At 38.4% G+C, this 16,719-nt stretch overlaps 1 protein-coding gene across 1 annotated transcript; it reads right to left on the bottom strand.

Annotated features, from left to right (window-relative positions):
* Nucleotides 1–1,659: 1,659 nt before the first annotated feature.
* On the bottom strand, nucleotides 1,660–16,456 carry tm7sf3 (transmembrane 7 superfamily member 3). The gene is made up of 12 exons (XM_079263589.1): nucleotides 16,243–16,456; nucleotides 13,434–13,588; nucleotides 8,994–9,144; nucleotides 8,586–8,706; nucleotides 6,821–6,992; nucleotides 6,540–6,717; nucleotides 6,360–6,446; nucleotides 5,808–5,888; nucleotides 5,540–5,692; nucleotides 5,356–5,456; nucleotides 2,658–2,820; nucleotides 1,660–2,582 (listed from the first exon to the last, which is right to left on the bottom strand). Exons 1-12 carry the CDS (start codon nucleotides 16,313–16,315, stop codon nucleotides 2,329–2,331), a joined length of 1,689 nt encoding a protein of 562 aa, XP_079119715.1. The 5' UTR covers nucleotides 16,316–16,456; the 3' UTR covers nucleotides 1,660–2,328.
* Nucleotides 16,457–16,719: the final 263 nt, after the last annotated feature.

Genomic DNA, 16,719 nt, shown 5'->3' with positions numbered 1-16,719 from the left:
AATAAAAATCTCTACATTTTTATAATGGATTATATTTGAAAAAAGAAAAAAAAAAAGAAAATTGAGGCAAAAAAAATTCCAAGACTCAATTTTTGGATTCAATTTTCCCACCACTATTACTTATGCACTAAAACCCACAAGCCCGGTGAAGCAACTGAACACTCAGTGACTCCACCTGCAACCTCGGACGTGCTCCCAACAACTGCTCTAACCACGGCCAATACCACACTACCAGATCCCTCCAAACAAACTCCAAGAGAGTCCGTCCTGAAGCCTACAGGGACAGAACCACAGCGAATCTACTCAAGCTGCGCACTGGAACAGCAACAAGTACCTCACAACAACTTCAGCACCAAAACAGGCCAGCAACCAACAAAAACACTCACTACAAGCAACACTGTCTCCCAACGACAAACAGCATAACAAACTGCTGAGCCCAAACAAAACGCAGCCAAGCATGGATAAATATCACTACCAGCCCCACCAACCAGGAAAATAACACCAAGCAACAGCTCCCATCAATCAGCAGCTCTGCAAACCACACCGGGACAAACCAAATGGACGAGCCCCCACTTGTTACAGCCCGGCTCAAAGGCTGCAACTAAGAAGGGAGGCAGGTACAAAAGTGGTTATTACAAAAATAACAATTAAAAAAACATAAGTAAAATAACTTAACCAAAGCCAGACCAACAAAGCAACCTAAACTAACACAAAAGCAAAATGCCACACCTGGACAAACCCAGGGGGGGCTCTCCCAGCCCAAACTGGGAGACACACTGAGCTCAGGCTGGATGGAGCTCTCGAACTGTGGCAGAGCACACCGGGCCCAGGTCTGGCTCATGCCACTGATTAGGACAGCACCTGCAAACACTCAGACAACCAGGTAAAGACAAAACAGTGGTGGGGTCATCACAAGTCAAATGTAACGATCAACATCAAATGCTGAAAACCAACGCCAGCATTTTGTCTAAATATGAAAGTCCTACACTGGCTAAGTTGTGTGATTAATTAAAAGTATTTCTTTCTGAAGGATTGTGGAACAATTTCTTCAGCAACTCAACTTTTATTTCCACCCATTTAAAATAAAAAAAAAAAAATAAAATAAATTAAATCTTATTTTGCTGTCTGGCACATCATGAAGACAAGAAAAACAGGATAGTGTTTGTAAAGCAGATCTATTTTAAAAATGTGACCATAAATTACTCCTGAGCAGAATGGTTGCCATGTTGATCTAGCTTGGTTAACAGATATGAACTTTAAAAACTAATTCAACCAGTATTCTCACATATTATATATCCAGATCGTTTTTGGGGCCTCAGTATTTGACGTCGAAAGAGAATTTACTTTCTTTTTCAAAAACAGTAATTGCATTCAACACATTTATGTACTTATCTTGCATCCAGACAAATATGCATTAAAAACAGAGGACAAATTTTTAGCTATAGGGCCTTTTATTATCAAAACACATTCAATTACGAATAATCTCATTTTTCAATTTTTTATTTTTTTTAAGCTAGAGAAGTCAGCTCTACTTTAATAAAACTCCAACAAACATTTGGAGAATTTAAAATCAAAAGCTTTGTCTGTCCAAGTGCTCATCAGTAGTATAAAAGCTGCATGTGAAACCCTGACCCAAGTTTCCACACACTGACCTACAATTAGCACCTTGACAGCAATAGAAATGAAATATATTAAATCTCAGTGTGCAAAGTACAAAAACATTGACTGGATCGCCAAGTTTCAGGCCAGTCAAAACAAACCATGGCATTGAACAAAGGTCAAATTTGTCCCTGCAAGTTTTGCGGTGACTAAAGGTTAAAAATGATGATTTCCCAGACTTCATCTTCTAAATGTTAGAGGATCCAGTAAATTAAAAAATGTATCTTTAAATTGGGCTTCAAAAGGCGATTAACTCATTTGTTTTGGCACTTACAAACCCAAAAAAATTTGTAAAAATACTCAATGTGAAAAGATGAGACACCTTGCTTGGTAAAAATGTAGTGGTTTGTGATTTTAGTGCAAACAATAAACAGAAGCGGCATTTTAAAGAACCAAAAGCAGTTGCAGTTTCGTCATTCATTGGTTCTTCTCCTTCGGTTTAACGTCATTCAAGTGTTTAATAAAAATGGTGTTAGTTGTCAGACTCTCCCTCTGAGGTGTGTATTGTCATTAATGATGCGTAGCATCGTCCCAGAATCCTTGTCATGAGGAAAGCCATCGTAAAAGATCTGTAAAGTCTCCGTGGTTTCCTTTAAAAAAAAAAAAAAAAAATCCTCCATCAGGATCTCTTCCTGTCTGGTTGGGACTTTATCTCTGCATGTCATCGGTTTACAGGAGCAGCGGCGTATGCTCTCCTACCGGCTCCCTCCGCTGCACGAGTTGCCGCGCCCGTTCCACGATGCGGCTGGGCAGCGAGGGGAAGTGGTGGCTCGGGTCCAGGACGTTGGTCTTGCGCCGCTCGCGCTCCTGCAGCCACATGAGGTATGGGCTCGGGGGGAAAAACGGCCGGGAGCGCTCGCGGTAGAGTTGCAGGACGATGCCGCACACCCCCAGCACCACCCACACAGTTATCATGGCGTAGTCTGTTCGGAGGGAGGACGGCGAGTTAAAACGAGATTCATGACACTGGATAGTTTTGACTTTGTGTTTGAACTCACCGATGGTTTGGAACGGCACGTCGGTGAACACCATGCTGAAGTTGTTGTTGAGGAAGCGTTTCAGGATGTTCAGAGTGATGTAGGAGAGGCTGGTGTAAATGTAGGCGTTCACAGCAAGGATGACGGCGTAAGCACCGACAACTCCACATGTGATGATGTTCCCCTGACAAACACACACACACACACACACACACACACACACACACACACACACACACACACACACACACACACACACACACACACACACACACACACACACACACACACACACACACACACACACACACACACACACACACACACAAAGACCAGGGTTACAAACTGTTCTTTGCTTCTGGTTTACAAAACAATAACTCAAACGGCTCCCATCTACCTTCACTCCCTCTCAACAGCTACGTTCCACCAGTGAAAGACGCCTCATGTTACCACCACAACGTAGGACTAAATCACTAGCCAGACTCTTTTCCTCTGTTGTGCCACGATGGTGGAATGATCTCCCAAACTCTGTCCGCTCTGCAGAATCCCTGTCTACTTTCAAGAGCAAGTTGAAGACTCAGCTCTTCAAGAAGCACTTCAACACTTAGTATCAATACATTTGTTGGAAAGTTGGAGAACTTAGCCCAGTTCTTTGCAACAAACATTATGGCATTCATTCTTTGTATTTTAACATAGGTGATATTATAGGTGGGGAATGGAGAAAACAAAACAAAACAAAAAAAAGCCTGTAGCACTTCAACGACTTGCATCCAACTGGACAGTCCACTAGCACCTTCCTACAATGTCCTCTACTTTTTGATTTCGTGCTTGTGTTGTTCTCACTCATATGCAAGTCGCTTTGGATAAAAGCGTCTACTAAATTACTGTAGAATAGAATAGAGTCATTACAGAAATCTGAAGTTTCTTTTTATTCTATTAATGAAAATGTAAGACATCTGAATGTCTTTTTGTCTTGCAGTAAGTTTGGCATAGCTTAAAGAATGAGCAGCTGCCTGACAGACTTAGTAAGAAATGGCTGTTTCCATTACTTTATCATCTATTGGTTTATCAGCTGCTGTTTTGCAGCTTTGAATTCAGCATCCAGCTTTCTTTTAGGACCAGAAGTGACCACTTTTGAGCAAGGATGTTGAGCTGGAGAGTCCTCCTGGACACCTGATATGTATCAGAGACCTAATATAAAGGTTGCTTACATCACACTCCCAGCTCTAATAAGTAAATCTACTCATCTTTACTCCACTCAGCTTCAAGCCACGCTACATAAACTCATCTGCTCAGCTCACCTGAACTTCTAATAATTTACTAGGTTTAAAACTGATCCATTCTTGTAATTCTACAATTCATGTTCCTGTGTGTGGGAGGAGTAAATAAGCAACTTCGTAAGTAACTAAAACTTGGACTGGAAAAGGGCATCCTTGCTTTAAGGAGACAGGAGTTAAAATAAAATGTTTAAGACAGATAGATAACAGGTTAAGCATATCTGATGTATTCCACATGTAAACCTCACTGAACTGTATTTTTCTTCCTTATACACTGAAGGTACACAGCTGCTCTAACGTTTGGGATCACTTTCCCATTAATTCCAAATGCAAACATAAAGCTATAAACTTGTACGCAGTTTTAAAAGAAACTTTCTACCTTTTCAATTCACTGCTAAAACCTTTGTAAATGAAGTGAAAAATGCTACGATACATGGAAGCAGTTAAATAAATGTGATCTTTAATCAGAATCACTCTTCCAGATTTTACCCTCAGTCTAACTGAATGAATGAATAAATGTAGAACAGGGATCTAAGAAAAAAAGGACTTCAAATATGTGTAGTTTTATTGGTAGCTGTGAACTTTAATGGTTTATTCGGTCATGCAGTGTCTTGTCAGCTTATTTAATATTTGTGTTATTTTTTTCTATTTCCCTGCATTTTTACTCTTCATGCTTATCTTCAGTTTTACACTTGACACACAGGAATCAGTGTTAGCAAGCAGTTTTGTGTTGCCTCTTGTTGCACTTATGTTTACCAATCACTCTGTTTATGTTTATACTTTTAGTGATGTCAACCATTCTCTTTCAAAATGTCTCCTCTGATATCTTTTCTTCATCGACTGTTCCTGCCTTTAATCAGCGCTACTGCAGTGTACATGTCTTGTTCTTTATTGAATAATTAAGTGAAGGTGATTAGGGGTGTAAAGATGAACATTGAGGACTGTATAAATGTGAATATGATAGATTACTGAATGTGACATGTAATCTTGTTAATGTTTCTGTTGACTGTCGGCTTGTTGAATTGAGAGTGTGGTGCATCTTGGTATGTATTGGAGGTGCTTCCTAGCAGACTGGCTGGCTGGTCTGCTCGGGGGGGGGGGGGGGGGGGGACTTGGCAGCTGTGGAGTGTTTTTGTGTGACAATAAATGGTTAAGTGATTTTCTCCCACCTATTACTGCAAAAATGGTATTTTTCCTCCTTACACATACTTCATCTTACCACAATCAGTTTTATTTAATCAATTTTTAATTTTTTTTTTACAAAATATCTCACTTATCTTTTGAACATGTAGACTATATATGTTCAACGTTTAATTAGTTTGGTTCAAATGCGATGACTTTTTTTAAATCCAGTGTTCTGCTGTGGACCACCAGATGGCACCAAAATGAAGCGGAATCAAACCGGCACATTCTGTTGCGGCTAGAGGTGATAAATCTGTTACCTCTCTGGGCCACCGCAGGAAGAACAGGGGAACGATTATCATAATGCAGCAGAACGTCACCCAGAAAATCACATCCGAGTTCCTAAACACGTCAAAGTCACCTGAAAACACATATGGATGGAACATGTTGACCTCATATGAAGTGCAAATCAGTTTCCTAAAAGAAGGCCGATTCTCTGTGTACCGATTGGAGTGAAGAACACGGTGGAGGCGATGAGGAAGCCGAGCATCAGGCCGACCACGACGACACAGGCCATGACCGAACCGAATCGCCACCAGCTCATCACTAAAAGAACTCCGCCCAGCACACCGATTACCGCCGACACGGCCAGGCGGACTGCAGAGAGAGAGCACTGCTGATAGCTGAAATCTTCACTTTACCTACTAATGTGGAGGCTGAGAAGTCAAAAAGACTTCCTGTGGCTTTGGTTGCATGAAAGGCAAAGACTTACTGTCGTAGTCCAGGTCTGTGGTCCTCGTGATCAGAATGAAGAAGAAAAATGCTGCAAAGCTGAATCCCATGCAGAACAGCTCTGTGTGCAGAAGAACAAAAGAGACGAGTCTGTACTCACACTGCAAAATAAGAAAAACTTTCCTAAACCTTCCATCATTCTGAGATTTACCAGAACCAGATCACAGTCATGGGTTCAGGTTGGAACAAATAAATTTCTACATGGCACATGAGGAAGACCACATGAGCGGCAGGACGCTTTCTGGTAATTCATTTTCCAAATACAAACCGATGCACGCTGCATGCGACCAAAGGTTTGCCCAGCGTACATGAATCAGAAATGCACGAGAAAATTTGCGAACTAATTCTGACTCTGCTGGTTTATTGGTGATGTGGAAGCTGTTCTTTAAAGAAAACAATAAAAAAAAAAAACCAAAAAAAAAAAAAAAAAACAGCATTTTTCTTTTTAAACAAAGTGCAAAGTTTGTGCAAATCTTTTTTTTTTTTTTTTGCAACAACAAAAAAGCTACATCAACAAGCTGAAACTACTCACCACATTTGAAGAATCGATGGCCAAAGAAGCAGACAAACAAGCCCGCCAAGCCGATGATGGTGAAAAAGATTTTCGTAGATATCTTTCCTGAAATGTAACATTCACGACAATCAAAACAAACTACATAAAAATTTGCGTTCGTTATTGTTTTCTGAACAAAAGAGGTTTCAAAAAGCCAACCAAGAGTCTGGCAGCCGTCCAGAGTGGATGCAAAGCTGCAGGCGTAGGTGTGGACAGGCACGTAGGCAGCTGAGGTGTTTAACACCGGATCTCTGACAATGACCGAGTAGATAATACCCTGACCGGGGATGGAGTTGAAGATCGCCACGCTCTTATCTGTGGACCGCAGCGTGATCAGCTAAAGGGAGACACATGATGATACATTAGCTGGTTTGTTGCCGTTTCTGCTGTTGTTATGATGAGAAATCAAACGGCTCATCGTAAGCGTTCATGCTGTTTACCCGTCTGCCACTTGTTGTCATGCCTTGTATGTCAGCCACAGCCTGAAATCCACTGAACAGGCTTTGCTCTGATAGGTCGTTCTCCGGCAGGAAGTACTGGTAGATGTCATACTGCAGCCGCCAGCGGGTGTTGCTTTCTGTCGATTCATCGCAGGCTGTAGGAGTTTGACCTCTGATGGAAAGCGGAGCACAAATCAGTTTTTCCCCAGTCTACTGAGCTGCAGCACATTTTGTGTAGCGAGTGTTAAGTAGCAACAAACCTGTGCGTGAGCTATGTTTGTACATAGAAATGTTTAAGATGAAGAAAAAAAAACAAACTCCTGAGCTTTGTGGCTAGTTATTGGTGGATAATGTGCAGTTCATTGCTTGGCTTACTTTGTAAACTTTAAGCACCGCTGATGCAAACAACAATAACAGCTGACATGCGGTGAAATCAAGAGTCAATCGTACTTATCTACAAGGCAGACTTTTTTTTTTTTTGCACACACAGAATTTAGCATCAAGTTGAGCCTCGAATAAAAATGCTTCCAAACTGGCAAATCAGTTGAACGATGGAGGTCACGTCAAATCACGAAAGTAAACTGTGGACACCATGTTCTGTCAAATCTTCAGCATCAATATTCAACAAAGTACCTTCGGTTTGAACAGAAATTTGAAAATGTATGCACTTTTGTATTTTCTCAATAAAATAAAACAAAACTAGAAAAGCACTCGGAAAGCGCAGACCTCTGCCAAGCATATAAGCATATTAACACCCAACATAACTTCAAAGTGATCCAAAATCCAGGATCTCTTCCGGATCTCCACCAAAATTTCATCATTTGTTCCTCATGACACCCCCAACATATCCCGAAGATTTCATCAATATCCATCCATAACTTCTTGAGTAATGTTGCTAACATACAAACAAACCAACTCCGACGAAAACACAACCTCCTTGGTGGAGGTAAGAAAATAAAATGGACTGAACACTGCTTCAAAACCAGAAAACATCTTTATATGAAACAATTGTGTGAAATTTAATTGTTATAATAAAGACTGAATTTATTTAGAAATAAACACTGTTACTTTATTTAAACAATGACGTTTCCTCACATTTGAAGGAAAATTGTACAAACTAATTAAATAGCCCAATATGTACATAATTTGTTCTGAGTGTGGATAAGATTATATTAAATATATGTTTAAAAAAAAGTAAAGATATTAAGCTCATATATCAAACTTTATGTAGTCATTTTTTCCTCATTTCAGAACAAACAACCCACATGATATGGCTCAGACTTGAATATTAGAGCAGTCAGAGGGAGTTGTGTTCAAATGATCTCTTCACTTATTATAAAGATGAATGAATCGAGTCAGACATGTTAAACAAGAAGAGTTGCATCAGAAGTAAACTAACCTGCACCCAAATTTCTTTATGCACTCACATATTCCTTTATGTGAGTGCATAAAGAAATATGCATTCACAATCTAGCTGAACAGTATACCTGTTGTATTCACTCTGATCTTCTCTGGGATTTCCAGAAAGTCCACAATACAGATAAAACTAGTGATGCAACACAGACATGGGATCATATCTGTACGGCTGCAAGCTTAGCCGGAAATGCAAGTTTGTCAGTGAGCGTGGTCGCTTCAGGAAGGCTTTGTGACACAGATGTGCTAGAAAATATCAGTCTGAGCAGACAAGGGAGGAGGCTGCTTGAGAAAAAGTCTCCCACAATTGAACAGGAAGTTGAGCAAGTGGAACCAGTCAGACGTGCTTTACCTCTCATATCCTAAATTTGCAGGCGCAAACTGGATGGTTGTTTCATAAAGGTTGTAGTGGATGTAGATGTTTGGATCTGTGTTCAGGTTGAACTCCATGTTACAGGCTCCAGGGACGGGGTCTGAAACAAAAGTCCTTTGTTAGAGGCCATGGTGGAAGCATTCACACAAATGAAGGCACATGAACGTCTGCATGCAATCAGTGCAGGTGCTCACTCATGCAGCACTTTTCTCAAGTTTTAATCTAAGATCAGCGAACACTTCCTTCCCTGTTGGTGGAGACTTTCTGTGCTTTGCTTTTGCAGAAATAGTTAATGACTGAGTGTACGAAACTTCCTCATTTCAGACTAATCAGGCAAGTCAGAGTAGGAGCATCCTGGCATGAGTTTGTAAATACTTTAAAAGTTACCAGAGCTGGAGTACGGGAGGATGACGCCGGTGCCCGCCACTGTGTCACCATTGGGAGAAGACAGGAACAAAGTGAGAGACGACTGTTCGGGCCTGAGAGCCGACAACAGCCCGGAGTCCACTGCCGTCAGAGATTGATCCTGACTTGCCATCTGAGCCAAAAAGAGAGATTAATTTATCAGGCCTGGCTGAAAACACAACAAAATTCCACCTGTTTACACAAAACAGTATGTGTGAATGAATTATAGATTTTATACTGTGGGAATTTATGAGTCTAATATGGGTTTTGTAATGCATCATATTTTAATGTTGTGTAGAGAGGCCCAGCCAGGGGAAAGTTGTGAGAATTAGCTTGGCTTAAAACTCTGTTTGCATGGCATCAGCTACAAATTTGTTTGCCTATGTACATAAGCAAAGTCCCTGTCAAATAAATCAGACAAATAAAAAAATAACAGCCCACACATAAAATAATGTGTAAAAAAAAGCATCCACGAAGATAAGAACATTCAGCAACAGTACAGTTTACGAATGCTTATCTTATGAAGACACGGCATGACAAAAGTCATGAGGCGATTCTTCCGACAGCAGACACATATGTAACAATTTTTCATACAAATGGAATAAAAATGTTTCAGATTTATTCCATAGTTTGGTTATAACTGAGGGAAAATTTCATATCGAATCAATGATAATGGAGACATCATCGTCTTGTTAGTGTTGCTAATTATCCAGGGTTTGAATCCACATGTGACTATTGTTATATAAGGTAATGAATTCATGTTTCCTCAGGTTTCAGCCCTCTAATCTGGATACAGCAAGCCTTCGATCACATCCGTACCTACAAACATCCCCCTTTTCGATCAGCTGAATGTCGTATCCAGACTGCTTTCTGTGTCTCTGAGCTCACATGGATGAAAAACCAAAGAACACCCAACTCTAACTACAACACAATAAAGTGTAGTTTCTTTTCCTTTGTCTTACAAAGCTTCACTGTGGTCCAAGAACTATAAAAAGCTGTTTAAGAGTTGGTGGAAATAGATGAATCTCTAGATCTGTACAGTACTGTGCAGAAATCTTAAGTCACATCCCTTTCCTTTACAAGGAGCCAGATATAGTCTAAGTGGCCTTAAGGCATAATTTTCCAGCCTTTTTGCAGGTCTTCACAAGTTTTTGGCAATTTTATTGTTTATTTTCATCCCAGTTCTTCTACTTGATCATTGTCATTGGAATACTATGGATTCTTTCTTTTGGTTTGGTTACTAGACTTGTCATTGACCCATGATTCATTTAAGCATAAAAACAAAATATACTAAATTCAAGGGATGGGCTTTTGTTTTTCCAACACATAACCCATTCTGGATTAAAAAAAAAATCTTAAGTATATCTTTGGGAGTTATGACATCAGTAGCATGTGGTTAATACAAAACATTTGTTTTACTTTCTGAAGTTACAGCTATTCAAATGCTAAAGATAACAGAATTTGACAGGCGTAAAATACTATTTGTGCACCAATAAGGTGATTTCCTAATAGCTAGCAGCTGAAAACATGGTCTCTCTCTGTATGCTAGTAGTGTGTCCCTAAAATTCAAGGAAACTGGAAGTGGAGAGCATAACCAGTAGGTGAGCATTATATAAATTTGATGTTCTTAAGAAATATATATATATATATATATATATATATATATATATATATATATATATATATATATATATATATAACAAAAACAAAACAAGTCCGGTAGAGATCTGATAAGTGATCACTGAGTTTATCCATCTACTGTTTCTTGAAGCCTTAGCAGAAATGGTCTCCATGGTAGGGTGGCTGTCAAGAAGCCACTCTTAGGAAGGAAAAGCAGGATTAAAAGGCTGAAGTCATCCAAATGAGACACAAACTGGATTGATAAGCAGTGGCAACAGCTCTGATGGCGTAATGAACTGCTGGGAGATTCAGATGATGTAGGACAACAGCTGTGTGGTGTTTATATATCGATAATTATAATAACTCATGGCAAACGGCATACAGCAACAACTGACATCTTTATGTAGGGTGACGTTCAAGAGCAGTCTGTTAACACTGATTGAAAAATTCAGGAGCAGTTTGTAGTGCAACAACGTGAGCGTCATCATCTGCTGCTGGTGTTATCTGCTCAGACTTTTTCCTTGAGAAAAGTTGTAAATCTCTTTAGAACAGAACATCAACATTTCTAAAGCGATGAAGGGTTGTCTAGACAGAGAATCATGCAAAACCCAGCCAACGTCCCAAGAAGAGCTTTTATGTGTCCTTTAAAAAGACTGAAGGCTAATATTTCTGAAGACTACGTACATAAATCACAAGAAAGCTGGAGTAAGAAGGTCCAGGCTGTTGGTGAAAACTAAAGGTGATCAAACTAAATATTGATTTTCTTAAGGTGGTTATATAATATACATACATTTTTGTTTACATGTTTTAATAAATCAATGCAACTGTTTCACATAGTTCTGGTAAAACTTCTGGTAAAAGGAAATTATGGTTCCTCTTTTTTTATTATTCACAGTGAAAATTGAGCTGAATTACTGTTGATAAAAGATAAAGACTTAATTGGGTAATTTACCTTCGACACCGCGGAGCCTGTAGAATAAAAACCACTAATAAATCACAACAGACCACTGATCATGTAACTGCACACGGACACATCATATAATATAACCAGTGATCAGTGGCTAAAAGTAAACAAGTACATATATTTCCTCCTTAGTGCTGTTGTGGGCTGAAATGAGCTGGGTGAGGGGGACAAAGGATTGTTTTTACAGTCATGTTGTCCAGGGAAACCCTGACGGAAGGAGCTCTGACACTGGCAACACTGACACTTTGAGCCCACACAGCACATCTCTCAGTGTGACTTGTCTGCATGTATAATAACCACATTGTGCGAAACTGGTGGTGTTCAGGAAGGCGATACAGGAGAGGGCAGAGATGCTCTCTTAAATGGGGGTTTCATTTAATGTGTGAAGCATGACAAAGAAGCAGAACAATGTTAAACTATTGCAAAGACAAGTGTGTCACAAACAGGAAACAGAGACAACGGCTGAAAGCAGAAGAATTTCACAGTCAGCACTGGCACCGACAGTAAGGACAACATTAACAAAAAAAAAAAAAAGGTCAATTTAATCACTTTGAATTATTAAAAAATGATGAAATAAAAAGAAAAATAGCAAACTGGTGAATTGTAACATATGAAGTTTCAGCTCGTTTCTGCTAGAATGCTCAGTTCCCCCTTTTTTTCTTAGTAAGTTTGGTTGTTTGCCCTCTGATACCCACTCATGCTCACTTGCGTCAACAGCTTCCTCTTCTGTGATAAGGGACCTTTTTGAAGTTAAAAAACCCATAAATTACACAGATTTGTTTTCTTCTACATCAACAACCAGGAAAAACAAAAAAAAAAGATCAACTAAACCTGACCTGTATGTGCTGCTTGGATCCAAAATGAGTCGTTCCACTGAGACTTTCTGGACCAAGACCAGGGGTTTATCCCCCTCTCTGTCTGCTACTCATGACCTGTGGACTGTACATCAGCTGACTGCGACTTCTCTCAGGGGGTCAGACGACCTTGCTCACAAAGACTCATTCATTAAGCAGCAGCTGAACTAATTTGGCTGCATCCACTATGAAACATGGCTGCAGTTTCACTGGAAAATTTTATGGGTTTTTTTTTGTTTTTTTAAAATATTTTTTTATATATTTTATATATATATATATATATATATATATATATATATATATATAAATAACTGCGTCACACGACCGCAGCATTAACAGAACTATTCTGCTGAGAAAGTGAATAAATTGAAGTAATTGAAGTAAATCATTGGTTTTGCTGATTTAAATATTATAACTCGAGCTTCTCATCACAAAACCTTCATCTTATCCCCTTTTAATTGAATTTACTGTTTTATTTTTTATTATAATAGCTACATAAATCCACTCCTGATATTACTGCAACCTCAGGGAACTAATGGACAAACATATTGATCTAATGTTCAACAGAAATCTGATCAGAAAGATGAACAGTCCCTCGTTTGACACTAAACAAATACTGCATGACCTTTATTTCCTTTCATTTCATTCTATTAAGCTGTTTACTTAATTTGATGCTGCATGCATAACTACAATTATTTGTTTTGAATACAGAGCATAATCATGAAAGCAGGTCCAAGCTTTGAATATAAAAAAAATAAAAAAATAATTTAGTTATTTTTTAATGCTTTTTTCCTAAGTTGATGTTTTAAATCATATTAAGACATGTTCAAATGGAGACACTAAACAGTGAAGTTTTTCTGACAGCATTATAAACAGCAAACAAATAAAATGTTCTGTTTAAACTGGTAGACAGAATATCTGTAAAATCTTTAAATGTGTCATGTCAGATTTTTTGAGTATTACTGGAGGCGCTGATGTTCTCACCCTTGTGTAGGACAGCGTGGCGTTACGGTGCAGCGTGTGAAACTGCAGAGTTATGAAGGCAATCTCAGGAGGGATCCTGGAGACTATGAGCTGCACCGTCTCATTCTGTGAGACGTTCACATTCTGAAATGTCCCTGGCAGGAAAATCACCCGATCTGAGGGGGAAACAAGACAAACAAATCAGATTTGTTTCATATACCTCACATGATGGTGCTGTAGTAAAATAAATGGAAACCAATTTAGCTCTCTGACTAAAAGATGAAAAGATGTTAAAGAAGTGCAATGGATAAGTTCAAAAACTGATTTTTGGACCTTGGATTTGGCCAGTTTTCTGAATAAGAGTACTGTTTATGACTGTGGAACAATTTCTTGGTCCTGATCAAAATAGTGACAGTCTGTTCACTCTGCTGTTCACCCAGGCATTTCATATCAAACCAAAAAAAATTGCCAACCAAAAATAAACAAACATATGTGAGTAAGAGGAGATTTACTGGGAATTTGATTTTATCAATTGCCTGTTTTTGGAAAAAGTAAAACAGCAGAGCTTGTATGGCAAACCATGGCAAATTGTTGATGAGCATACAAACTGGAGTTTGAGCTCGAAACAAATCACCTTAGTGTTTTACATTTTGAGAACTCTGATATTGTGTGATTTCAGCTAAACTAAAATGTCTACATTAACTTTAAGAGTATATTTTTGAAAAGACAAAATCGAATTAGTTGTGGACTTTTCTGTTTTTTTATGTGTTTGTTTGTTTCTGAGTGTGTTGTACAGATACCAGGTAAAATACCAGATTAAAGACTGCTTAAACACAGACATAAGGGCAAAAGGATGCAACACTTCAGTTGAAAGAGTTATCTGCCATGACAGTTTGATTGATCAAAACTCAAGCTGGAAAAATAATAATGAAGATACATAAAGAAACAACACTTTCACAGTAGTTGCTGCAGTGTTACCACATCACGTCTACATTTTCCTGCTAAGATTTAAGAAGTGGATTTAATAAAAATTTAAAAAAAAAATATTTGTGTGCACTGTGTCATCAAAGTGGGATCTTATGGAGAATAGTATAACAATGAACAAATATGTGCTTATTGAACTTATTTAAGCACTACAAAAAATTTTAAACTCCTTAAATGTTCAGTAAAAAACTCATTTCTAAACTACAAAGGGCTGTTTCATTGGACTGATAGCTATTGCATAATGCACTCAGTCACCATCAACATTTTATTTATGGTTTTAAAAAGTCCTTTGAAAACTGTTCATCTATAAATCTATTACTATGATATAAAGATATTTTAAAACTCATATATACGATTAAACAAGCATATTTTCTTCTGATCGCCTGCTTACATCACTGTCAAGTTTTCACTCTTGGGCATTTTTCTATTTTCATATACTGATAAAAATCAATTAACTCAGCAGGAGAGAGAGCAAATAAGCACAGACCTTTAAATGATCATGCAGCAGCAATGATTCAGTGGTTAGATCAAACAAGTACATGTAGCTTTACCAGTAGTTTCAAAAGAGAAATATCTTTGTCAATAATATAAATTGCATTTCCGTTGCAAAAAGTTTCAAAACGGTTGCAGCTATTCATGAAGTACACAACCTATCAGGGTCCGACTATCCTAGTTTCGTGAGACAAAACGACCCTCCTTAAGCGTATCAATGAATAATCAGTCTGACTGATTTTATCTGGTTTCAAAGTTTGAAAAGATGAACACACTTTTAGCAGCTGACCAATTGCGACACACATGTAGACTTTTATAAATATGTGTATATTTGCTATAGTGTGAAAGGTCCTCATTCTTCGCTTTGAGGAAGAATGCAAAGTATGAGAGCTAATGCTTAGTGGATTTGTTGAGGGCTGCACGTGTTACTTAATCAGGACTGTATGAGGGTCATATTCCAGCTCAGGACTGACCTACTGTCTTGTTTTGTTTTTTTTAAATTTTGTTGGTTTTTATGATAAGTGCATACACTGAAAAAATGTGAAGCACATTCAAGACTGAATTACTGAGCTTATCTCCTGTTATTCTCCTGAATATTCACTACGCTGTTAATGGCAGAAAATGTTATCCAGGCTATGTTTAGCTTACACTATACTGGCATGCAACCTTTTCCCTAAATTTCATTGTTTTATTTTCTTAAGTGACAAAAAACAAAGTAAAACAAAAGATTTCTAAAAACTCAAAAGAAAAGTCAATCAGGAAGATATAAAAGCAAACTAACTACACAATAATAGTATCGGAAAGCAGTAACCAAACTATTGATTAACCAAACAGGGTAATCATTCCACTATCCCATTTTCACAACATCTTTTGTTTTGAATCTAAGCTCAGAAAAGTTAGACTCTGTATCATCGACTTTATATAGCGATTTCACCTAAATCTAATAAAATACACTCATGCAGATTGATTTTCTCAGGGAGCACAAACAGCATTTTGCCACATACTGATTATATTCATGTACATTATAACACAATTTAAACTGGCTTTGGCTGGTTCCCTCCAACACCATGTCTTATCTGTGTAAAAGCTAAATAATTTCACACAATATGTGGTTTACAAGATGTGCACAAGAGTCTGAGAACATTTGGGTTTAATAGTGGAAAATGTTTTCTTTGCTAGCTAAAGCTACTCAAGGGTGAGCTTCAGAAATCACAACCCAACAAACGACGACTCGCTTGTCCAAACTTTGCTGATACAAACCACTGCTTTTATAGGTTTTATAGATGTAGCAGGCACAAGGAAAACTAAATATGTACAACTAAATCCACTCGCTAGCTCTAATCACGATACTTACTTTCTACTTGTGCTTGAACTTCGGAGAGCAAGAGAAGAACCACCAGACACGGGCACCAAATCCAGCGACTCATATTTTCTCTGCTTCGCTATCCCTTAATAAAACTCTTCAATTTCCAGTCAATGGAAACCTTGCGGTTTCCCGTGGTGAAAGTGTCATTCTGTACCACCACTAAATGTTTCTTGTGACAAACATCTGCGCTGTTTCTTCTCTTCTGCCGCTCTGCTGCTAAACTGAAGCGTCCTCAAAGAAGTCTCGCTGTATATCTCGCGATATCTCAACCACTCCTGTGCAGCTCAGCAAACTTCTTAACAAGTCTTACTAAAAATTACATTATCATGTTTGTTTCTCTTTATTTTTCTTAGAATTTTATTATTACTCATGAGACTTTCTACTGTAAAAAAAAACAAACAAACAAACAAAAAAAAACCTTTTTACCACCTGTATTTTCAGCCTGTACCTTCATACCACGCGAAG

The sequence above is a fragment of the Telmatherina bonti genome (assembly GCF_933228915.1).
Source record: "Telmatherina bonti genome assembly, chromosome: 23".
NCBI classification, from domain to species: domain Eukaryota; kingdom Metazoa; phylum Chordata; class Actinopteri; order Atheriniformes; family Telmatherinidae; genus Telmatherina; species Telmatherina bonti.
Note: the sequence above shows the minus strand (reverse complement) of the source record. Positions and strands in the feature narration are given on the sequence as shown.

Bases quoted from the DNA above. Each gene is read 5' to 3' on its own strand.
- tm7sf3 (XM_079263589.1), bottom strand. From the start codon at position 16,315: ATGAGTCGCTGGATTTGGTGCCCGTGTCTGGTGGTTCTTCTCTTGCTC. The intron at 9,145-13,433 runs GTGAGAACATCA...TTTTTGGCTCAG, and splicing joins CCACGCTGTCCTACACAAGG to ATGGCAAGTCAGGATCAATC. The intron at 5,693-5,807 runs GTAAGTCTTTGC...CTCTCTCTGCAG, and splicing joins CACAGACCTGGACTACGACA to TCCGCCTGGCCGTGTCGGCG.